Genomic DNA, 23,344 nt, shown 5'->3' with positions numbered 1-23,344 from the left:
TTTAGGTCTCATCTCATTATTGGGCATCCCTGCGCACAGAGTGAAACTGGAGCTTTCTCCTGTTAATCTTTCTCCTGGAAACTGAATTCTTAGCCTAGCTGGAAGATCTTGAAGGACAGAGGAAGAATTGTTCTTCTCTAGAATACGTTATTTAGGACTGACTGACTTATTTATTTATTTGCTTTTTTTTTCCCCCTGAACAAATAAAATTCTACCAAAAAAAAAAAAAATATATATATATATATATAGAGAGAGAGAGAGAGAGAGAATTATTACTTTTTAATTTACTCTATTTTTTTCACTTTTTAAAAATTTTTAAAATTTTTAAAAATGTAAATTCAATTAATTGACAAATAGTATATTATTCAAAGGTAGAGTTTAGTGACTGTTGATGATGTCTTTTTAACATTTTTTTTTCTTTTTAACAATTTAAACACTGAGATTTAATCTTTGCCCCACACCCCTTTTTTTTCTCCTGGTGTATTTTTTTAAAGAAACGAGGTCCTTTGTCCTGTTTGGTTTCCATCCCTCAGAATAGCGCTGCCCACATCCTTACCATGTCACTTAACATGCTGCTCCAGCTCATGGATTTGCCTTCAACCACAACTCACGTTCAAGTTGTTTGGGGGTTTTTTATGCCACTTGGTTGTCCTATTTGGTTTTAATGTTTTTTTTTTTTTTTAAGATTTTATTTATTTATTCATGAGAGACATAGAGAGAGGCAGAGACATAGGCAGAGGGAGGAGCAGGCTCCATGCAGGGAGCCCGATGTGAGACTCGAGCCCAGATCCCAGGATCATGTCCTGGACTGAAGGTGGAGCTAAACCGCTGGGCCACCAGGGCTGCCCTCAGAACTCTTCCCCAGGGAGTCACACACCCTGTATTATCACCCTCTTGATTTGGTTCTCAGTTATCAGAACCTGAACATATCCATTCAACTCAATTTTGTGTGTTTTGGAATGTCTCTCTTCCACTTTCCCACTAGAATATAGACTATAACCTTGCTAGGGCAAGAATCTGATCTTCTTGTTCACAGATTTTTCTCCTGTACCCAGACTTTCAACTAGTAGGTACCAGGCCCTTCTGTAGAAGGAGGGAAGGAGTGAGTGAGCAGACTTGCCACCCCGGACTCTGGTGGCATTCTGTGTCTTGCTAGATGTTGGCTATCTCCGAAATTAGGAAGGGTGGGCCAAGCAGCTCAGGCAGGGGTTCTGGGTGGTTGGGCTCCCCAGGCATGATTTGCAGGGCTCAGATGGAGGTTGACTTGGTCAAAGTTATACAGCTAAGAAGCCATGCACCCATATCCAGTAGTGCCCAATGTGTGTGGAATACATGAAGAGCACGTTAACCTCAAAATAAAGAGCCACAGTGAAAGGCAAAGAAATGTTTATTTGGGATCAAAGAAGTGCAATTTGGGGAGCTCAGATTCAGGTAAATGTGCAAAGAGTGTCCTGCTTGTGGGGTGAAAGCAAGGGAGAAGGCAATGACCGGAGTTGAAGAAAAGAAAAAAATAAAGGAGGGGGGCACCCTGAGTGGCTCAGAAGTTTAGCGCCGTCTTCAGCCCAGGGTGTGATCCTGGAGACCTGGAATCAAGTCCCATGTCGGGCTCCCTGGTGGAGCCTGCTTCTCCCTCTGCCTGTGTCTCTGCCTCTCTCTCTCTCTCTCCTCTGTGTCTCTCATGAATAAATAAATAAATCTTTTTTTTTTAATGTTTTTTATGGGTATTTTAACAGCTAAGCTACTCTGCAGTATACATGGATTGACTACTGATTCTATCTTCAGAGAGTCCACAACCGTCAGACTTGTGATCAGGATGTCCGTCCTGCTAACTTCTCAGTTGCTAACTAGACTGTCCAGAGTTTGGCCCCATTACACCAAAGGGGAGTGAGCAGTTTCTCTACTGGGGACTCTTTCTCTAAATTTTTAAATGGCTGCAATCATGTTTTCACATAGTCTTTTTAAGAAATTCCTCTGCCTCTCCGACATTTGTTAATAAAATCACTCAAATGGAACACATTAAAATCAGGGACCCTGGGTGGCTCAGAGGTTGAGCATCTTGATGCTCCACCCTCTGCCTGTCTCTGCCTCTCTCTCTCTCTCTCTCTCTCTCTGTGTGTGTGTGTCTCAAGAATAAATAAGTAAAATCTTAAAAAAAAAAAAAAAAAGGAAAGGGTTCTGGAAGGCCTCTTGGAGGAGTTCATGTGACCTGAGACCTGAAGATGGAAAGAAGTAGGAGGGCCCTCCACTCAGCGCAAAAATCCGGCACCATGGTCATGATCTTGGGTTACTGGAACATTCGCAGGCTGGCGCATGCCGCCCACCTGCTCCTGGAGTACACGGACTCGACTCGCACTACGAGGAGAAGAAGTACACGATGGGGGACACTCCCGGCTATGACAGAAGCCAGTGGCTGAATGAAAAATTCAAGCTGGGCCTGGACTTCCCCAATCTGCCCTACTTAATTGATGGGGCTCACAAGATCACCCAGAGCAACGCCATCCTTCGCTACATTGCTCGCAAACACAACCTATGGGGAGACGGAAGAGGAGAAGATTCGTGTGGACGTTTTGGAGAATGAGGTTATGACACCGCATATACTTTGCCAGGATCTGCTACAGCCCTGATTTTGAGAAACTGAAGCCTGAGTACGTGAAGGCGAACCCTGACAAGATGAAGCTCTACTCACAGCTCCTGGGGAAGAGGCCCTGGTTTGCAGGGGAGAAACTCACCTACGTGGATTTCCCGGTTTCCGACATCCTTGACCTGCCCCGCATAGTTGAGCCCACTTCCCTGGACGCGCTCCCCAACCTGAAGGAGTCAAGGCTCGCTTTGAGGGCTTGAAGAGCATTTGTGCCTACATGAAGTCCAGCCGCTTGGTCCCAGGCCCTCTGTTTCTAAAGATTGCCACGTGGGGCGACAAGTAGGGGGGCATGGGAGGAGATGCCAGCAAGGAGCTGGAGCTGTGCTTGCTCTGTGTACCAGAACAGGTGTCCTGCTTTTTTGCCCTTTGTTACAGTTTTTGTCCCCATGAAATACCTATTGAACCCCTTTTCTCCTTCCCAACCCTATTTTCATCAAGGCCCTTGACGTCAGCTCTCCACTTCAGCAATTTTCCTCCTTCCCCGGTGTTACCCCTCCGGCAGAGCCTGGCCCTGAGCTCCCCAGCACTGCCCTGAAGCCCGGTGTGACCTGGTGTGCCCGTGTTGCTCCCCCGGGGTGGTCCCTGCCCAGCCCTGCCTAATCTCCAGTAAAGCCTTGAGCACTATGGAAAAAAAAAGAAAGAAAGAAAGAAAGAAAGGAAAAAAAGAAAAGAAGTAGGAGGTGGGGTCAGCCCGGGTGCCTCGTTGTTTAGGGCGGCCTTCAGCCCAGGGCGTGATGCTGGAGACCCCGGAATCGAGTCCCAAGTCGGGCTCCCTGCATGGAGCCTGCTTCTCCCTCCACCTGTGTCTCTGCCTCTCTCTGTGTGTGTCTCTCATGAATAAATAAATAAAATCTAAAAAGAAAAAAAGAAGTAGGAGGTGAAAGAACTGGAAATACAATTCGCAAAGGAAACAGCTAGTGCAAAGGCCCTGAGGCAAGACTTTCGGTGTTTTCGGGAGAGGAAAAAGGAGACTGTATACCTGTAATGAGGAGCAGAACTAAGACAACGTGAAAGAGGGAGCCAAGATGGGATGTGGGGTTAGGGTTTTACTGTACCTGAAATAGGAAGGCACTCAGAAAGGAATGATGTGGAGAAGGGCCGCAGAGGGGCCACGGAGAGGGAGAGGGCGGACAGATTCAAGGGTTTGGATATGATTGTGGGGATTGAAGGAGAGAGAGGACTCGAGAATGAACGCGGGGCTTAGCGCCAGCAGGAACTACGCAACTAGTGTGGCCCTTATTGAGATGTGAGCCTTTTGTCAGGGCTGGCGGGGGTGAGGGCGACCGGGGCGGGCTGGGGGGAGGTCCTGGGGGCGGGGTGGGGCACGCTGGGCCCGGGGCTCCGAGGACTCCGAGCGGAGGTTGGAGCTGGGGGGCGGGGGGCAGCGAGGGGAAGTCGGCAGGTGCTTCGGGACTGGAGGAGCGTGGGGGGGGGGGGGGGCGGGCGTGGGGGGGGGGGGGGGCGGGCGCGGGCGTGTAGGGCGCGAGGGGATTGGACTAGAATCTTCCCGACTCCGCCAGGGGAGGGGAGGAGCCGGCAAAACCGGCTGAGCCCCCCCTCGCTCCTCCCTTGGCGCGCTGGTGCGTCCGCAGGCTGGGTCCCTTCTGCAGGTGAGGCTGGCCAGGTGCGGGGGGACGGGCGCCGCGGGGCCCCTCGGGCTCTGCACCCTGCTTTGTTCCCGACGGGCCGGTGGCAGAGGCCCCTTCCTCAGCCTCCCCTCCCCGCAGAGCAGCGGCGTTGGGGCACCCGGCGGCTCAGAAGAGCACGAGACGCTGGATGTCAGGGTTGTGAGTTCGAGACTCACGTTGGGTGGGGAGAGTTTAAAAAAAAAAAAAAGGAAGAGAAGTAAAATAGCAGTGCCAGGAGGAGAAAGTGAGGCCAAGGAAAGGAGGCAATATTTAAGTACGGGCTTTAAAAGAAGGTTGGGGGGGGGGTGCACCTGGGTGGCTCAGCGGTTGAGCGTCTACCTTCGGCCCAGGGCGTGATCCTGGAGACCCGGGATCGAGCCCCGCGTCGGGCTCCCTGCATGGGGCCTGCTTCTCCCTCTGCCTGGGTCTCTGCCTCTCTCCAACTCTCATGAATAAATACAATCTTTAAAATAAGTAAAAGGGTGGGGGAGGTGAACACTTCCTTGGTGTCTTTGGGGAGTGATGGAATGAGGGGAGCGCTTTGGAGCCTGGCGGACCTGGGTGTTAAGTCTGTCCCCTTTTCGTGGATGCCAGGCCTTGAACTTAATCCCCAACCCGGTCTTCGCAGTACTTCCCATAAACTGTACAAGTAAGGGAATAGGTTTGAAGGTAGTGACTTTTTCTGCATCGCCTTCATTGTTAGAAATGACTGAATTCTTTTTCAAACGGTGAATATATATTTACTGCCAAAGTGTCCTAGGAAATAGACCCCAACTAGCACAAAAAAGGAAAACCATCCTCTATCCCTGTCTCTCTGCTTGCCCCCCCTCAGGCGGGGCCCTAGATCTCTGCCTTCCCCAGCAGGGCTCCCCAGCCTCCCCTCCCAGACTCTCAGTAACTTTGTATCTTTGCGTAAATTCCTATGATCTTGTAAATCGAAGCTAACACACAGCTAGAAAAGCAAAAGGCTAGAGAGGAGCTTCCCCCCTCCTATATACAAAGTGGAGTACTTCTCTGCATGCTAAACCTTAAACTTTAAATTCTGCATCATGGACTTTGCTTGAACTCTAGACACTGAGACTGCTGTGCAGGAGACCAAGTCCTGTTCTGCAGAGAACTTTCTTCCAAGTGATCGGTCTTCGCTGGGTACGCAGGTGAGACTTGGTGGAGCGGCTGAGAAGCTGGAGAAGTGGAGGGCAGGGGTGCATAGTTCAGAGTGAATTGGGCAATTGACCTTTGGACCGATGAGCTGGGAGTCTTGCAGCAGCTGGTGTAGGCTGGGAATCCTGTGCCTGGGGCCGTGGTTGTCTCCTGTTGGCCGGATCCCAGATTTGGTCACCCCTGGAAGTCGCAGGTGTTTCACAATTCAGTTGTTGCAGGTATCGGAAAATGCTTTTACCCTCCTATGTCAAATTAAAAGGTAGTTTAGACCCGCCACTCGGTTTTGTGAAATAGGTTAGGAAGATCGCACATTCTGTATCTCAAATGTATTATTTTGATGTCAAATGCTAAATTCCTCTCAGAGATGAATGAAAATAAATAGGTGGTCTCTTTCCTGCCCAAGATCCCAGACATCCTGAAATTATATCCACTCTGGCCTCACAATCCCTAATCAGGGAAGGAAACAGGATTTGCAGAGGCTGAGGCTGGAGCACCTTTAGCGAGTTTCTCCCCCACCCCCCTCGATTTGGCGAGTTTCAGGTAGGTTTAGACTGCCGTCAAAAGCTTAGGAAAAATTGGGAGGTTTTTAATCAGTGCAGCCATGAGTTTGAATTTAGGTTTTAAGAAACTTGAATTTACCAGGGAGAGCACTCTAGAGGCTGGAACCTGTTAGAAGGGGCGAGAAATCTTTAGCAATTGACACTCCCAAGGCCGTGGGGGGAGGGGCAGGGGATAAGTTTCCCCTTAATCTCCGGATGGACCATCTTGTTTTGGTTTGCATTTCCTTGGCCTTGACTGCTTTTTCATATGTTTATTATCTACTTGCATTTCCTATGTGGTGCATTTTCAAAGTGAGCAGCCAATTCTGTGGGGGGGGGGGGGTGTTTTGTTTCTTTTCTTTTCTTTTCTTTTTTCTTTTCTTTTCTCTTTCTTTCCTTTCTTTCCTTTCTTTCTTCTTTTCTTTTCCTGAATGTGTTGGTGGTATTGCAGATTTCCTTTTAGCCAGAAAAAGAAGAGTTAATATTTCCCGGGCCATTCCCTGTGGCCACAGGGTTTGGTTTGCCATTGCATCATTGTGTGCTGTGTCTGGGTGTCTTTTCTGGGTGCAGGGGAGAAGAATAAAGGAAAAGACTAACTTGAACTCCTTCTAAACGGCATCATGCTTTTCCCATTTTAATTACCCAAAAGGTTCAGCAAATTCCCAGTGCCCCTTTCAGGCTGGAGAGGGCAGAGGTTGCCTCTGCATTGGCTGTAATCCATTTTCTAACACACTAGAATCTGTTCTGGTTTGCATTTTCCTGATTCATAAAATTGAGCATATTTTCATGTATACCATCCTTTTTCGTTTCTGCTGGTTCTTTGTGTATATATGAAAATTCTACTGCATGTGTTCTCTGCAGCTTGTTTGTTTGTTTGTTTGTTTGTTTTTTACTATATCAAGGACATTCCAAACCAAACCAGAGTGTTAGGTCTCCAAATATACTCTAAATGGCTGCTTATAGTTGCACCGCGTGGTGGATCGTGGTTCATTGTCTATGTGTTCTTAGGTACAGGTGGTTTTATTCCTGGTGTAGATTCTCAAGTGGAGAGTCCTTATGTATTATACCTGATTTTAAGAGGTTTTCCAATTTCCTGGAAAGTTGTAACTGCTCCCACTCCAGAGAGGTAAAAGGGATTCTTTTTTTTTTTTTTCCCTAATCTTCTGGGATTGGGCAGCTTTTCGTATGTTTGGTATTGCTTTGCAGTGCCTCTTTTTTTTATTTTAGCTTATTGATTTATATGAACTTTTACTACAAGAAACATTAGACTGTTGTTTTTTTTGTGTGTGCGTGGTGGTTTAGAATGTTATTCCCTCTTCTGTGAATCACTTACCTGTTTTAGCTTACTGCCCCCCCCTTCTGTTTCAGCTTTTTTGCAGTTCAGAACTTTAATGAAAATTATCTGTTCTAGGGCAACCCGGGTGGCTCAGCGGTTTAGCGCCGCCTTCAGCTCAGGGTGTGATCCTGGAGACCCGGGATCGAGTCCCACATCGGGCTCCCTGCATGGAGCCTGCTTCTCCCTCTGCCTGTGTCTCTGCCTCTCTCTCTGTCTCTCATGAATGAATAAATAAAATATTTAAAAACAAAAAAAGAAAAGAAAATTATCTGTTCTAATGCTAATCTGATGAGGGGTTTGTGTTTTTACACAATGTGGATCAATACTTGATTAGAAGATTTTTTTAAAAATGTATTTAAGTACTCTCTACACCCACTGTGGGGGTCAGACTCAAACTGGGATATCAAGACTTGCCAGGCGCCCCTGAATAGGGGGGGTAGGAATGCAGAAAAGAAATGCACCAACTTTTTTTTTTTTTTTAACCATGCAGCAAAACTTTTATTAACATTTTGAACAGCTATTGAGAAAACCAGGGATTCAGCTCTTACTAAAACTGGTAATTTCTAAACTTGAATTGGGGCAAATGGCTAGAGTGCAGAGCAATGCCATCATTGGGCACTAAGAATTCAAGATTGAAGAATTAACAGCCACCCCTCAGATGGAGAATCAGGTGGAGAGTTGACTTTTTCTGGATGTTGTAATCAGAAAGAGTGCGGCCATCTTCCAGCTGCTTGCCTGCAAAGATGAGCCTCTGCTGGTCAGGGGGGATGCCCTCTTTATCCTGGATCTTGGCCTTCACGTTTTCGATGGTGTCACTGGGCTCCACCTCCAGGGTGATGGTCTTGCCGGTCAGGGTTTTCACGAAGATCTGCATTTTGACCTGCTAACCAACGCAAGTCAATCACGTCCAGTCACCCCCACACCAACACCTTAACAATGCCAGCCGCCTCTGAATAAGTTTTGCTAGGATACTATTTATTTCCTTTAGCTTTTTTATTTTATTTATTTATTTTTAAGATTTTACTTATTTACTCATGAGAGACACAGGCAGAGGGAGAAGCAGGCCCCATGCAGGGAGCCCGACGTGGGACTCCCGGGTCTCCAGGATCACACCCTAGGCCGAAGGCAGGCGCTAAACCGCTGAGCCACCTGGGCTGCCCAGCTTTTTTATTTATTTATTTTGTTGTTGTTGTTGTTTTTGTTTTTTTAAATTTTTATTTATTTATGATAGTCACATCAGAGAGAGAGAGAGAGGCAGAGACACAGGCAGAGGGAGAAGCAGGCAGGCTCCATGCACCGGGAGCCCGACGTGGGACCCGATCCCGGGTCTCCAGGATCGCGCCCTGGGCCAAAGGCAGGCGCCAAACCGCTGCGCCACCCAGGGATCTCCCTCCCCAGCTTTTTTATTAACATACATTGGCAAATGAGCTTTTTAGAAAATCCTTGCAGTGGATCATTTCTCATGCTTAATTTTGCACTTTGTAGTTTTTTTCTCTTTAAGGAAAATTCTTACTTTTGACTATATTGTTTATACTTTTAAATTTCTAGTAGTATTTTTGTTTTTTGTTGTTATTTTTAAGATTTTATATATTCACTCATGAGAGACAGAGAGAGGCAGAGACCCAGGCAGAAGCAGGCTCCATGTGGGAAGCCTGATGTGGGACTCCATCTGGGGACCCTGGGATCACACCCAAGCCAAAGGCTTGGGTCAACCACAGAGACACCCAGGTGCCCTTCTAATAGTATTTTTTGTAAGACCCACAAAGCAGTCTGTTTCATCTGGGAGACCTCGGTGGTATTCTTTTTTCATTTTTTAAAAAGTTCTTTATTTTTCTTAAGGTTTTATTTATTTATTCATGAGACAGAGAGGCAGAGACACAGGCAGAGGGGGAAGCAGGCTCTATGCAGGGAGCCCAACGTGGGACTCGATCCTGGGTCTTCAGGTTCACACCCTGGACCAAAGGGAGATGCTCAACCGCTTGAGGCACCAAGGTGCCCTAAAAGCTTCAGTATTGTTGTAACTGTACTCATGGTGAACATAAAATATATGTAATTGTTTAATCACTCTTTATATGCCTGGATTACCATAATATTGTATGTCAACCATGCTTCAGGTTAAAAACAAACTTAAGTTTTTTTTTTTTTTTTAAAGATGTATTTATTTATTTACGACAGACAGAGAGAGAGAGGCAGAGACACAGGCAGAGACACAGGCAGAGGGAGAAGCAGGCTCCATGTACCGGGAGCCCGACGTGGGATTCGATCCCGGGACTCCAGAATCGCGCCCTGGGCCAAAGGCAGGCGCTAAACCGCTGCGCCACCCAGGGATTCCCTTAAGTATTTTTTTTTTTTTTTTAAACTTTCTTTTTTTTTTTTTTTTTTTTTTTAATTTATTTGTGATAGTCACAGAGAGAGAGAATGAGGCAGAGACACAGGCAGAGGGAGAAGCAGGCTCCATGCACCGGGAGCCCGACGTGGGATTCGATCCCGGGTCTCCAGGATCGCGCCCTGGGCCAAAGGCAGGCGCCAAACCGCTGCGCCACCCAGGGATCCCCTATTTTTTAAAAATAAAATTCAAACAAGTTTATTAAACAATTCAGGAACTGGGCTGCATCCTGTCTAGCAAATAGAGGGGAGCACCGAAGATCTGCAGAAAGGGAAAAGTTTTTAAAGGCTGGACAAGGAAGTCCTAAAGAGAAAAAGGATTAGTTCAGGTGAGGTCCCACCATCTGGGGACAAAAGCGTTTTAATAAGTGTATTGTCTCCTCGTCCTTTAGAAGAAAGAGAGGGCTCATGTGACAGATTATTGGTGCTGACCAGAAAATTCTTTTTTTTTTTTTTTTCTAGATTTTGTTTATTTATTCATGAGACACACAGAGAGGCAGAGATACAAGCAGAGGCAGAAGCAGGCTCCATGCAGGGAGCCCGATGTGGGACTCGATCCTGGTACCCTGGGATCACTCCCTGAGCTGAAGGCAAATGCTTAACCACTGAACCACCAAGGCTTCCCTGACCAGAAAATTCTTGATCAACTTTTTAAAGGTTATCTTCCTGGGTTGAAACTGCAGTTATGTTAAGTATTCATGCAGTCTTGGTTTACTGAGTTGGGACTGTAACCTATGTGACACCATTTTGGGCCTTTTGAACTTCTTCTATCTCTTAAAAGATAAGAACATTTCTTAAATAACCACAGTATTATCACAGGTAATACCATTCATTAATTCATTTAATAGTTGGTCCACATTCAAAATTTCTGGCCCTTCCACGTTGATTTGCTTGACTGGGATCTGGATAAGGAATAGGTCCCCTTGGTCTTCTAACCTGGAATAGGTCCCCAGCCCCCATGTCACTGAAGTATTGAGGACTGTGGAGTCTTACACAGTGGACTTTATGCATTGCCTTCTCATTGTCGCCTCGACTAAGCGTCAGGTACAACTCCTGATGTTGGATTTTCTAGTTTATTTTATTAGGAGGAATGAATAACTAATATCGATCACTTTTTCTATTAGTAGTCACGTTTCTTTCTCTCTTTTGACCATTTCTCTGACTTAAGATTTTTTTGTATACGTTTTTCCTTTGACCTCCTGCTGCTCATCATTTGAGTTTTGTCATAAGTGAATGGTAGGTTTAAGATATTTTGCAACTATTAATGTTTTCTTTTTTGAGCAGTGTAGTACATTACATGTATAAATTATTTGCTTTTAAACTTCTAGCAGCTTAAGAGATTTTGAGAGGGTGAGAGAGAGCGTGAGCGAGCAGGCCTGTGTGCACACACACCAGCAGGGGGCAGGAGAGGGAGAAACAGACTCCCTGGTGAACACCTGTCCAACATGGGGCTCCACCCCAGGATCCCAAGATCATGACCTGAGCCCAAGTCAAATCCTTAACCAACAGAGCCATCTACATACTCCACCTCTTTTTTTTTTTTAAAGTAGGCTTCATGCCCAGCATGGTGCTTGAACGCACAACCCTGAGATCAAGAGCCCTAAGCTCTCCAACTGAGCCGGCCAAGTGCCCTTCTTAGGGCATTTTTTAGTGTGACCAAACACACAATATAAAACTTACTGTAACTATTCTTTAAATGTAAAATTCACTGGCATTAAACATTTATTTGCATTATTGTGCAACCATCCCCATCCTCAATCTCCAAACTTTTATTTTTCCAAACTGAAATTCTACCATTAAACACAATCTCCCTATTCCCCCTCCCCGCAGCCCCCTGGCAAGACCATTGTACTTTCTTATTCTGTGAATTCGATGATGTTTAGGTACCTCATGTAAGTAGCCTCATACAGTACTTGTCCTTTTGAGACTGGCTTAGCATGTCTTCAAGGTTCATTTATGTTGTAGCAAGTTATCAGATGTTTCTTTTTTTTTTAAAAAAAATATTTATTTATTTATTTATTCATGAGAAACAGAACGAGCGCGCGCGAGAGCGGCAGAGGGAGAAGCAGGCTCCATGCAGGGAGACCGACGTGGGACTTGAACCTGGGTCTCCAGGATCACGCCCTGGGCTGAAGGCAGTGCTAAATGGCTGAGCCACCCGGGCTGCCCAGATGTTCCTTTTTAAGGCTGAATAATCCATTGTATGTGTATGCCACATTTCCTTCCTTCATCTTTTGAAGGTGTCTGTACAAATTACTTAGTTCTTGTTTTTAGTTTTTTTTTTGTTTTAAAGATTTTATTTACTCATCAGAGACACAGGCAGAGGGAGAAGCAGGCTCCATGCAGAAAGCCTGATGTGGGACCTGATCCCAGGACTCTGGGATTATAACCTGAGTTAAAGGCAGACACTTACCACTGAGCCACCTAGGCATCCCTTGTTTTGAGTTCTTGTGGTTAAATATCCAGAAGGGGCATTGCTGGATCATATGGTCATCCTGTGTTTCATTTTAGGAGGAGCCACCTTATTGTTTTCCATAGCAACTCCCTGCATTCTTGAATAAACTGACTTGATCTTGGTGTATCCTTTTAAATAGTGTTGGATTTTATCTGCTGCTATTTTCTTTCTCTCTCTCTTTTTTTTAAGACTTTATTTATTCATGAGACAGGCAGAGGGAGAAGCAGGCTCCATGCAGGGAGCCCGACATGGGACTTCATCCCAGGTCTCCAGGATCAGGCCCTGGGCTGAAGGCAGTGCTAAACTGCTGAACCACCCGGGCTGCCCTTCTTTTTTTTTTTAAGGATTTTATTTATTTCTCTGAGAGAGTTAGAGTGCGAGCAGGAGGAGTAGCAGAGTGAGAGGGAGAAGCAGGCTCCACCCCCCTGAGCAGGGAGCCAATGTGAGGTGGACCCCTATCCCAGGACCCCTAGCTTGGGGGGACCATGACCTGAGCCTAAGGGAGATGCTTAACCAATGACCCACCCAGGTGCCTCTAACCTTTACTATTTAAATGCCATACATAGAAAGACTCACTTTTAAATTTATGCTATCATAACTTTTCATATTTTGATTTTTCTAGAATGAGAAATTTTTGAACCGTGTGACTATAAGTGTGTATCCTTTTTGTCCCAATATGAATGACCTATTAGCTGCTCCTATGATTCTTTTTTTTTTTTTTTTGTAAGATTTAATTTATTTATTCATGAGAACACACAGAGAGGATTGAGAGAGAGGCAGAGACACAGGCAGAGGGAGAAGCAGGCTCCATGCAGGGAGCCCAACATGGGACTCGATCCCGGGTCTCCAGGATCACGACCTGGGCTGAAGGTGGCGCTAAACCACTGAGCCACCCAGGCTGCCCTCCTATGATTCTTATATCCCTTTTTGTAGTAGTCCCTAAAGTTCTTTTTTTTTTATGCAGACAAGATATTTCATGCTAATTTTTTCTAACTAATAAACAATTTTTGGAGCAGTTTTAGGTTCACAGCACACTGAGTGCAAAGTACAGAGAACTCCTCCCATATGCTCCCTGCCACCACGCACATGCAGCCTCTGATCAGCATCCCACACCCTAGTGGCACATTTGTTACCATCATTGAATTTACATCGATATATATCATCATCACCCAGAGTCCGTCGGTTGCATTAGGGTTTATTCTTGGTGAGTGAATTTTCTGAGTTTCTGTGACTTTTGACAACTGGGTGACATGTATCTGCCACTGTATCATACAAAAGAATTTCACTGGGACACCCCAGTGGCTTAGCGGTTGAGCGTCTGACTTTCGCTCAATGGCCTGATCCCAGAGTCCCCAGATCCAGTCCCACCCACATCAGGCTCCTATTTGGAGCCTGCTTCTCCCTCTGCCTGTCTCGTCTCTGCCTCTCTGTGTCTCTCGTGGATAAATAAGTAATAAAATCTTTTTAAAAAACAACAAAAGAATTTCACTATCCTAAAAATCCTGTGTTCTTGCCTGTTTATCTCCCTCCCCTCAATTCCTGAGAACTGATCTTTTTCTCTCTGTAGTTTTGACTTTTCCAGAATGTCATGTAATTGGAAACCTACAGTATGTAGCCTTTCCAGGTTGGTTTCTTTGACTTAGTAATATGCATTAGTCTCCTCCATGTCTTCTATGGCTTACTAACTCCTTTCTTTTTAGCAATGAAGAATAGTAACCACAGTTTATCCACCTACTGAAAGATATCTTGGTTCCTTCTCAGTTAAGGCTGCTAGGGCAGCCCTGGGTGGCTCAGCGGTTTAGCGCCACCCTCCACCCAGGGCATGATCCTGGAGACCCAGGATCGAGTCCCCTGTCAGGCTCCCTGCATGGAGCCTGCTTCTCCCTCTGCCTATGTCTCTCATGAATGAATGAATGAATGAATGAATGAATGAATGAATAAATAAATAAATAAATAAATAAATAAATAAGCCAGCCTCTCGGGGTGGACGCAGGTTTTGTATGGATACAAGTTTTTTCACTCCTTTGGATGAATTACAAAGGAGCATGATTGTAGGGTCATCTGGTAAGAGTATGTTTAGTTTTGCAAGAAACTGCCATAGTGTCTTCGAAAGTAGCTGTAATATTTGCATAATATTATTTGCATCAATAGAGTGAATGCATGTTCCTGTTACTCTGCATTCTTATCAGCATCTGATGTTAGTAGTTCAGATTTTGGCCATTCTGATAGGCGTGTTGTGGTATCTAGTTATTTTAATTTGCATTTACCTGATGACACACAATGGTCATATGCTTTTCATATGCTGACTTGCTGTTTGTAGATCTTCCCTGGTGCAATGTCTCTTCAAGTCTTTTGCCTATTTTTTTAATCAGGTTGTTCATTTTCTTTGGACTAGGTTGTAGGAGTTTCATGTATATTTTGGATAACAATCCTTTATCAGATAGGTCTTTGGGAAATATTTTCTCCCAGTAAATGGCTTATAGCATCTTCTTAAGTCTCACGCTGATATGATTTTTTTTCCTTTGTTTTTGGAATGTTTGTTGGTTATGGAGTTAACTGCCTATGGGCATATGAATCACAAATGTGTATCTGCAGAGCAGAAACTAGGTTGGGTTCTAGACATGCTTATCTGGTTCTCTTAATTATTGCAAGAGCACTTCACACTTCATGAGTTCAACAAAATGTGTACTCTTCCTTTAAAACCTGGCTTTTTCCTGACCTTCCCCATTTAGAAGCCAGATCCACCAGAGCCGGCCCTCCTGCTCCCTCCCTCCGTGGGTTACCCTTCCAAGACGCTTGCTCCAGCCTTGCAGGTAGTTTCTCCCCTGCGTGAAATGTACTTGCTTCTGTTCTTTGCTATGTAACTGCTGCTTATTTCTCAGATTCCATATGAACTACTTCTGCAGGGGAAGCCTTCCTGAGTCTCCCTTGAATACATAAAATGACACCTGGTATAGACACTTATGACCCTTGACCCCGTACTTTGTAAGTGGGCACAATGGCGATTTGATACTTGTTTCTCCCTAGATATTTACCCCCTTTCAGGGGAGGTTTCACATCAGGGTTTTGTTTTGTTTTGTTTTGTTTTGCTTTCTCTTTGTGGGGAAAGGGGGGCAGAGGGATGGAGGGAGACTCTTAGGGAGGTTCCATGCTCAGCACCAGCTTGATGCAGGGCTTCATCTCTGATCTCAGGACCTGAGCTGAAAACAAGAATTGGATACTTAGGGATGCCTGGGTGGCTCAGCGGTTGTTTCTGGAGACCAGGGATCAAGTCCCACATCGGGGCTCCCTGCATGGAGCCTGCTTCTCCCTCTGCCCCTGTCTCTGCCTCTTCCTCTCTGTGTCTCTCATGAATAAATAAATAAAATCTTTAAAAAGAAATTAAAAAAAAAAAGAATTGGACACTTAACTGAGTGAGCCACCATGCGCCCCTCTGTGTCAATTTTTTACTCAACATCTTTTTCCTTTCCTATCCAGCACAGTAACTAGTATACAGTCCCTCACTAAGTGTGGGTAGTGGGCAGCACCTCAGTGATTGAGTGGATTGGGCATCTGACTTCAGCTCAGGTCATGATCCCAGGATCCTGGGATTGAGCCCCAAGTCAGGCTCCATGCTCAGATGGGAGTCCATTTCTCCCTCTCCCTCTGCCCCTTCCCCACCCAGCTCATGCTCTCACTCTCTCAAAGAAATTAAACCTTTAAAAAAGAAATAAATGTTTCTGGGAACTTATGCTCATGTCTGAATTCAGAAATTTTATCGATATTATATATAGATATATATGCATCTTTTATTAACCTTGCACCCGACCCGATGATTTTTTTTTTTTCAGTCAGATGACTTCATTCCAGTGAGAATTATCTATTGCTATGATCTGTGTTTTTTATCCCTCCATTCGATGCTTGAAAGGTTTTCTGGTTCGGTTCCTCAAAGTTACTATTAGTACTCATGAGTCCTATTAACCTTTACTCTTCGGCTCATCTTCTTTGATAATCGCTAGCACTTTTGTTTATTTACCCTAATCTCCTTCCATTAAGTTGCTAAATTCTCTTACAGAGGAGGGAATTTTTCTTTTCATACCTGTAAGTTCAAGCAGTTTGAGTCTTGAAGGCAGGTGGTACAACTGTTAGTGTATCAGCAGCAAAGTCAAGTGGGTAGCTATGTTTTGCAGAGGAAAAGATTCAGGAACAGGCATCCCAGCTGTTGTCCAAAGCGTGTGTATTGTGCATACCTGCTTCCTATCCTTGTTAACTAAGTGATGAGGAATGGGGGTGGTTTGTTCCTTTACACCACGCAGGGTCAGGACCACAGGGTGGAATGCTGAAAAACAAAAATGAACAACCGGAGTCTCCTCATGCAAAGATAAAGGGGCCTTTGTGAGGTGGGAGTAGGCATGGGTTTTCTGCTCCTCTCAAATCCATATTTGCATTCTGGAAAGTAATATTCTGAATTGACTTGAGAGCTGGGTATTCTTTTTTTTTTTTTAAGATTGATTTATTGATGTGAGAGGGAGAGCCTGTGGAGCGGGGGCAGAGGAAGAGAGAGAGAAAGAGAATCTCAAACTCCCCACTGAGCACAGAGCTCCAAGCCCCCAGAGATCATGACCTGAGCTGAAATAGAGTCATGCTCTTGGGCAGCCTGGATGGCTCAGTGCTTTAGCACCACCTTCAGCCCAGGGCCTGATCCTGGAGACTCGCACGTTGGACTCCCTGCGTGGAGCCTACTTCTCCCTCTGCCTGTGTCTCTGCCTCTCTCTCTTTCTGTGTGTCTCTCATGAATAAATCAATAAAATCTTAACAAACAAACAAACAAACAGATCTTAAACGACTGAGCCACCCAAGCGCCCCGAGAGCATGTTTAAAGAAATTAAAGTCTTAATGTTAACTATCTCTGCATCAAAGAAAGGGCCTTCTCTTTCCATTTTGTATAAGATTCTATTCAAGTCCTTAAACTTTAAGAATTGGGTATGGTACATTCATTTTAGTAATGTCTATTTTCTTGTACTCTGTTTAATCCTCACAGAGAACACAGGCAGCAAAGTTAATAGTATAGGAAACTGGTCAATTTCTGTCATTCGTTTTCATCTACTATTTGGTTGATTTATGGCATTGAAAGCTTTACTTGAGTGCGGTCTTAATAATCTTTTATGAATTTTGAATTCTTTTTTTTTTGTTAGTATGCATACACCCATCTTGTCACCCTTTGTATTAAATTGTGGTGGAGTTCTCATACTATGGTATACTTAACCACATTCATATTCTTGATTATTGTGCTTCTCAAGAATTCATCAGTAAATGAGTTTCTCTTTTTGTTTTTATATTTCAGATGATATATATATTATAAAGATTTTTGAGTTTGGGAAAGTCTAGCAGACCTGCAAGAACAAAAGTTACTCTTCAGGAAAATAAAACAACATATCCACAATGTCCATTGCAGAGTCAGAAATTGTTAGACTTGCAAAGAAACAGGAATGTAGCAACCATAGGGAAGGCATTCAGTTGCTAGAAGACCAGGAGATGGCTCAGGTATTAGATTTAAAAGGCAAAGATGTGTCAGCAGTTATGCTGATGAAGTTTAAAGGCTTGATGGAAAGCCTGGAGTTAATGGTTGAAGAGATAAGGGAATCCTTTAAAAATGACCTAATGGAAATTTTAGGAGTAGAAAGTAAAATACCTGAAGTGAAAAATAAAAACAACACCAATACCAAAAAGGAGTGGCAACAAATAAAAGGCTCAACCACACAAAAACCATGTTCGGTAGAGAAAATAGAAGGAGCAAACTCTGACATAGTTGAAGATACTGAAAATGTGGCTTCTAAAAGAAAAGAAATAAGTGAACTGAGTAGCAAATTAGACAAACCTGAGGACTACAGTGTGGACCAAGGCAAGGAATTGTCCCATGATGAATCACAAAATGACAAAGTCCTGGAAAGTGTGGAGGAAACCAGAGGCAATTTAGACAACACTTGTGAAGATTGTATCATACTTACAGAAGTAACACAAGAGAACCAAGAGATTGGAGAAGATGAACAGGTCAAAGAAAAAGAGGAAAAAATCCCTCAGAATTTAGAGAATAAAGAGAAAACTCTAAAAGCCTCCAGAGAAGATGAAGGAGCAGTACTTAGGTTGACAGCAGACTTTTCATCAGCAACACTGGACGTTAGTAAGCAATGGAGTAATGTCTTCAACATTCTGAGGGAAAATGATTTTGAACCTAAAGTTCTATGCCAAGTTAAGTTAACATTTAAGTGTGATGGTGAAGTAAGGACCTTTTCAGATATGCAAAGTCTCAGCAATTTTACTAGCCAAAAACCATTTATGAACAAATTACTGAAAGGTGTACTCCCACAAAATGAAAAAATAAAGAAAGGAAGAAGTTACGGAATTCAAGAAAAAGTGGTAAGTATACAGATCTGTGGAGCTTATATGCAGAGAATAAGTAATAGTTGGTAAAGTTCTTCTAGAGTTTAAACCAATTTTTAAGAAATAATTAAAAGTAAAAGCAATGACCTTAAGAGTAATGACTTCAAGGCTTTTTTTCTTTTAATGGGTGGTGTTGGAAGATTGGAAGAGGTTAGATTTGAGAAGAGTTTGTACATAATCATTACAGATGTTAAAAGAAAAATTTAAATGTTATGTATTTAAGGGTAAACACTAGGATAGTCGCTTTTAAATCATTAAAAGGGAAAAATAGAAACAAACAGTTGAGTAAATTCAGTTAAAAGCCCTCATGCAGTGGGATTATGAAAAAAATGACCAAATAGAAGTGTGTTCAACTTTCAATTTATAAAGTAGTCCTAAATTGTCTTCATTGGTAGTCAGGGAAAAGTAAATTATTTTACTAAAGCCTATTCTAGGGTTCATTATGTTGATATCTAGCTGTTACCCATTCCATGTATAAAGATCTTGGTTTCTTAGATTATGTTCCCATGTATTTGATTTCATTGAAAACACATTAGGTTATTTTCTGAATATTTTTTGTGATCCCAATCTTAAAAGGTAGTTCCTGTGGTATATTGTAGACATTCTCTATCTCCCATCTTCAGTGTATATTTCTTATATTTGTCTGTGATGTAAGACCGTAGTCTAGTTTCATTCTTTTGCATGTGACTGTCCAGTTTTCCCAGCACCATTTATTAAAGGGACTATCTCCCTTGCATATTCTTGCCTCCTTTTTCCATATATTAGTTGACCATATACATGTGAGTTTGTTTCTGGGCTCCCTATTCTGTTTACATTGATTTGTATGTTTTTGTGAACTATCCTGCAATACCATACTGTTTTGATTACTATAGTTTTGTAATTCGGTATGAAATCAGACTGTGATGACTCCTGCCTTATTCCTTTTCAAGACAGCTTTGGGTATTTGTGGTCTTTTGTGATTCCATACAAATTTTAGGATTGTTATATTCCTATGAAAAATGGCATTGGAATTTTAGTAGAGATTGCATTGAATCTGCAGATTGCCTTGAGTAGTATAGACATTTTAACAATATTCTACCAATTAATGAGCACAGAATACCTCCATTTATTTGTATCCTCAGAGGCCTGTATCCTATGCCAGTATTTTTTTAAAGATTTTATTTATTCATGAAAGACAGAGGGGCAGAGACATAGGCAGAGGGAGAAGCAAGCTCCCCATGGGGTCCTGGGATAATGACCTGAGCCAAAGGCAGATGCTCAACCACTGAGCCACTCAGGTGCCCCCCCAAGCCAGTATTTTCGATGTGTTTTCAAAAGAATACCCAATTCTTTTGCCCTCCCAACATTTTGAAGTGTAAAATATTTCTAAAATGACAGTCTAGAATTAGGAAATATACTTGGATCAACAAATTCTTTGAGAATTCACCTAACCTCAGAATTTAACTGTTCCCCAGAGATTTACACAGATGAGGTACCCAACCTGTCCTGGACAGTTGATGGGGAGGAGGGGTGGAAGGACAAATAGTGATCAGCTAGCCCTAAATACAGAAGAGTCTGTAACAGAGGGAGCATTAAAAAGCTCAGAGGTACGTACAGGGTTTCAAGGAATATTATGAGCCAATTTCTGTATTAGAGATAACTATCTCAGGCTCAGTACCTAGGTTGTCATATTTAACCCTCCCAACAATCTGAAATAGTGCTGTCTTATTTATTATTTATTTATTTATATTTTTAAAATATTTTGTTTTTCCATTCATCAAAGAGAGAGAGAGAGGCAGACACACAGGCAGAGGGACAAGCAGGCTCCATGCAGGGAGCCCGACATGGGACTCAATCCTGGGTGTCCAGGATCAGACCCTGGGCTGAAGGTGGTGATAAACTGCTGAGCCACCGGGCTGCCCCTCTTTATTTATTCTGTTAGTGCTGTCTTTAGATGCTGTTCTAGAGGGCAAGCTGATGCACCAGTAGCAAATATGACAGCTGGATTTGAACAAGCCAATCTTTTTAAAGTAGTCTTCATGTCCAAAGTGGGGTTTGAATTCATGACCCTGAGATTGAGTCACGTGCTCTACCAAATGAGCCTGTACTACTAACCAAAACATGCTTTCCTTTTGAGTAATGTGGTTGGAGCTTGAACTACAAAGAGGGATATTTAAGAAATACTAGATTTACTTTTATTTCCTTTGAGGAAAAAATAAATATGAATATTGGGCTTTTTGTTTGTTTGTTTGTTTTGGTAGTGTTCCTGAAGTTAGAGAAGTGTCTACCTTAGGGTCCTGCATGTAATCAGACGTTGACCTAACAAGTTGTTTTTGAGAGTCAGTGTTGGGAATATAGAAGGAACACACTAAATGTTATGACCCCATGGAAATTTGCAAATGCTGCACCAATACCAGGTGTGATGGGGTGATCAGAAGGGAAACTTATTTGAGGACCTAAGCATTCAAGAATAAGTAATACTTAAATAATTTTTTAGATATTTGGTAATTGTTAAGATGGTGGTCCTATTAAACTTAAAGAGTGAAAGCATTGATTCCTTTAAAAGATACAGGATACAAAGTTTTGTTTTCTTTTTTTTTACTTCAGGAAAAAACTCGATTAGATTCAAAGAATGGAGCTGAGGGGGAAGTCAGTGATGGCTTGAGCTTTCTCTTTGTTAAAGAAGTAAAGGTTGCTGAGCCAGAGGAGGTGAAGAATTTAGAGATGCCAGAAGAAGACTCTTCAGAGCTGGAAGATGAGGAAGAAGAGGCTTCGGGCCTGGAGGAAGAGGAAGAAGAGACTTCAGGGCTAGAGGAGGAGGAAGACACTTCTGAGCTGGAAGAAGAGGTGGGAAATGAGGCTTTGGTGCTGGAGGAGGAAGGAGAAGAGGAGGCTTCAGTATCCTATAAGAAACCAGCTTCAACATTTCAGTGTCATTCTGTGGTAAATACAAAATATGGAGTTGAGGAAAAAAACAGTAATGACTTGGAGATTGTTTTAATTGAAGAGGTAGTAGAAGATTCTGACCCAGAGGAGGAAGAAGGTTCAGAGTGGGAAATGGAAGTAGTCTTATCTTGGGAGGAAGGAGAGGACTCTGAAGTAGAAAATATAAAGACTGCCTCCCAGATTGAGAAAAAAGAGGCCTCAGATGGACTTAAAGAAATTGCCTGTGATTATTTGGCTCGGGACTTTGAGAAGAAAAAACTGGTGAAATACCAGATGGTACAAAAAGCCCAGAATAAAGAGGAAACAGCTATGCCCAGAAACCAAGGAATTGGGACAGTCTGTCGTACCTTGCGTTTGGCCTCTCCCTCAACATCACTAGAGCTAAGTCCTGATAAGCAGAAAAGGCATTTAAGTACAAATTTGAGTACTCCATCAGGGATCACCAAATTTTTAAGGAAAACTGAGAAAGGGCGACACAAAACCCTACAAACAGATGCACAAACGTCTAAAGAAACAGACTTAATACAAGAAACAGAAGAAAACTTTAGAAGAAATATAAATACCAACTTTAGAGAGCTACAGGAGGAGGTTGCCAATATTAAAAATTCTCTTCCAGAGGTCTTAGAAATAAGTTCTATAGATGTTCTGAATAGCAGAATAAATATACTTGAGGAGAGAATGGACAGCCTAGAAGATCGTATTGAAGAATTCTCTAAGGATACAATGCAAATGGCCAAACAGATAATAAATAAAGAAAGGTCAAGAGACATAGAGGATAGATCGAGAAGTTCCAACATCCGTTTGATAGGAATTCCAGAAAAAGATAATAAAGAGAATGGAGCAGAAGAAATAATTAATGAAATCATTGAAGAAAACTTTCCAGAGCTAAAGGATTCAAGTCCTGCGGTTGTCAGTGCTTATCGAATACCTAGTAAGATTGATGAGAAGAGACTCACTCCTAGACACATCTTGGTGAAATTTGGGAATTCTAGTGACAAAGAAAAAATCCTAAAGGCTTCCAGAAAGAGAGAAATAACATACAGAGGAATGAGAATCAGACTGACCGCAGATTTATCATTGGACACTCTAGATGCTAGAAGTCAGTGGAGCAATATAATACAAATTCTGCAGGCAAAAGGCTTTACACCTAGAATCCTATACCCAGCCAAATTGGCATTTGATTTTGAAGGTAAAATGAAGACATTTTTTGATACTGAAGAGTTCACAAAGTTTGTTTCCTGCACACCGTCTTTGAAAGAATTACTGGAGGATATACTTTAGCCATCTAGGATGAGTATAATAAACCTGTACACACAGTACATATTACCTTCCTCTCACAGCAAAAGCCAAAAAGGAAAACAAAAATAAAATGCCACAATCCTACCCAGGAGGATGGATCGTGAACAGTATACTTTGGGGAGAAGGGGAAAGGAACTTTACAGATGCTTCTTAGATGTTGGTGAAGTTAAAGGGTGTATTAAAATTAGTGTTAATCATTTTAGCTTCTGTAGGAGTAGGCTTTCCAAACTACTGGGGAGAGGGAGAGAATCCATGTAAACAGGAAGAGGTGGGGTGAAAGCAATAGAAAAGCACAGGAAAAAAGATAACAGTATAAGTAGGGAAAGATGCAAAACTTGAACTTTTATTGCAAGAAGATATTCAACTTTATATCCTTTATCATGATGTGAATCTTCAATCTGTATATTAAACCTTTTTCCTTTGAATATGCTTCCTTTGGTTACTTTTCTACTTTACATTTTCTGGTATATTTTGTCATTCCATAGTTTATAATCTTTACCTTTTATTGTGGAAACCCATCCAGTGGAGAGGTCAAATCTTTCCTAATGTTGGACA

General features: G+C 43.0%; 2 protein-coding genes and 1 pseudogene across 4 annotated transcripts; 2 read left to right on the top strand and 1 right to left on the bottom strand.

The window, feature by feature from the left end:
- The first annotated feature begins 2,267 nt into the window (after positions 1-2,267).
- On the top strand, positions 2,268-2,924 carry LOC100687736 (annotated as a pseudogene).
- Positions 2,925-4,138: 1,214 nt separating this feature from the next.
- L1TD1 (LINE1 type transposase domain containing 1) lies at positions 4,139-23,214 on the top strand. Of its 3 annotated transcripts, XM_038537335.1 has the most exons (5): positions 4,139-4,251; positions 5,341-5,423; positions 14,878-14,958; positions 17,469-18,541; positions 21,152-23,214. In XM_038537335.1, the coding sequence occupies exons 4-5, from the start codon at positions 17,567-17,569 to the stop codon at positions 22,769-22,771; spliced, it is 2,595 nt and encodes an 864-aa protein (XP_038393263.1). In that variant the 5' UTR covers positions 4,139-4,251; positions 5,341-5,423; positions 14,878-14,958; positions 17,469-17,566; the 3' UTR covers positions 22,772-23,214. The 3 variants fall into 3 exon arrangements, with proteins under 3 accessions (XP_038393263.1, XP_038393264.1, XP_038393265.1); XM_038537336.1 differs by lacking the exon at positions 14,878-14,958; XM_038537337.1 differs by lacking the exons at positions 4,139-4,251; positions 14,878-14,958 and having other exon boundaries at positions 5,199-5,423.
- On the bottom strand, positions 7,845-8,200 carry LOC100685053 (ubiquitin). Its single transcript, XM_038537338.1, has one exon. It carries the CDS (start codon positions 8,177-8,179, stop codon positions 7,946-7,948), a length of 234 nt encoding a protein of 77 aa, XP_038393266.1. The 5' UTR covers positions 8,180-8,200; the 3' UTR covers positions 7,845-7,945.
- Positions 23,215-23,344: the final 130 nt, after the last annotated feature.

This window comes from Canis lupus, chromosome 5 (genome assembly GCF_011100685.1).
Source record: "Canis lupus familiaris isolate Mischka breed German Shepherd chromosome 5, alternate assembly UU_Cfam_GSD_1.0, whole genome shotgun sequence".
NCBI classification, from domain to species: domain Eukaryota; kingdom Metazoa; phylum Chordata; class Mammalia; order Carnivora; family Canidae; genus Canis; species Canis lupus.
This window is presented reverse-complemented; position numbering and strand designations above follow the sequence as displayed.

Coding starts and splice junctions, on each gene's coding strand:
- LOC100685053 (XM_038537338.1), bottom strand. CDS start 8,179: ATGCAGATCTTCGTGAAAACCCTGACCGGCAAGACCATCACCCTGGAG.
- L1TD1 (XM_038537336.1), top strand. CDS start 17,567: ATGTCCATTGCAGAGTCAGAAATTGTTAGACTTGCAAAGAAACAGGAA. Junction 18,542..21,151: donor ACGGAATTCAAGAAAAAGTG/GTAAGTATACAG, acceptor TTTTTACTTCAG/GAAAAAACTCGATTAGATTC.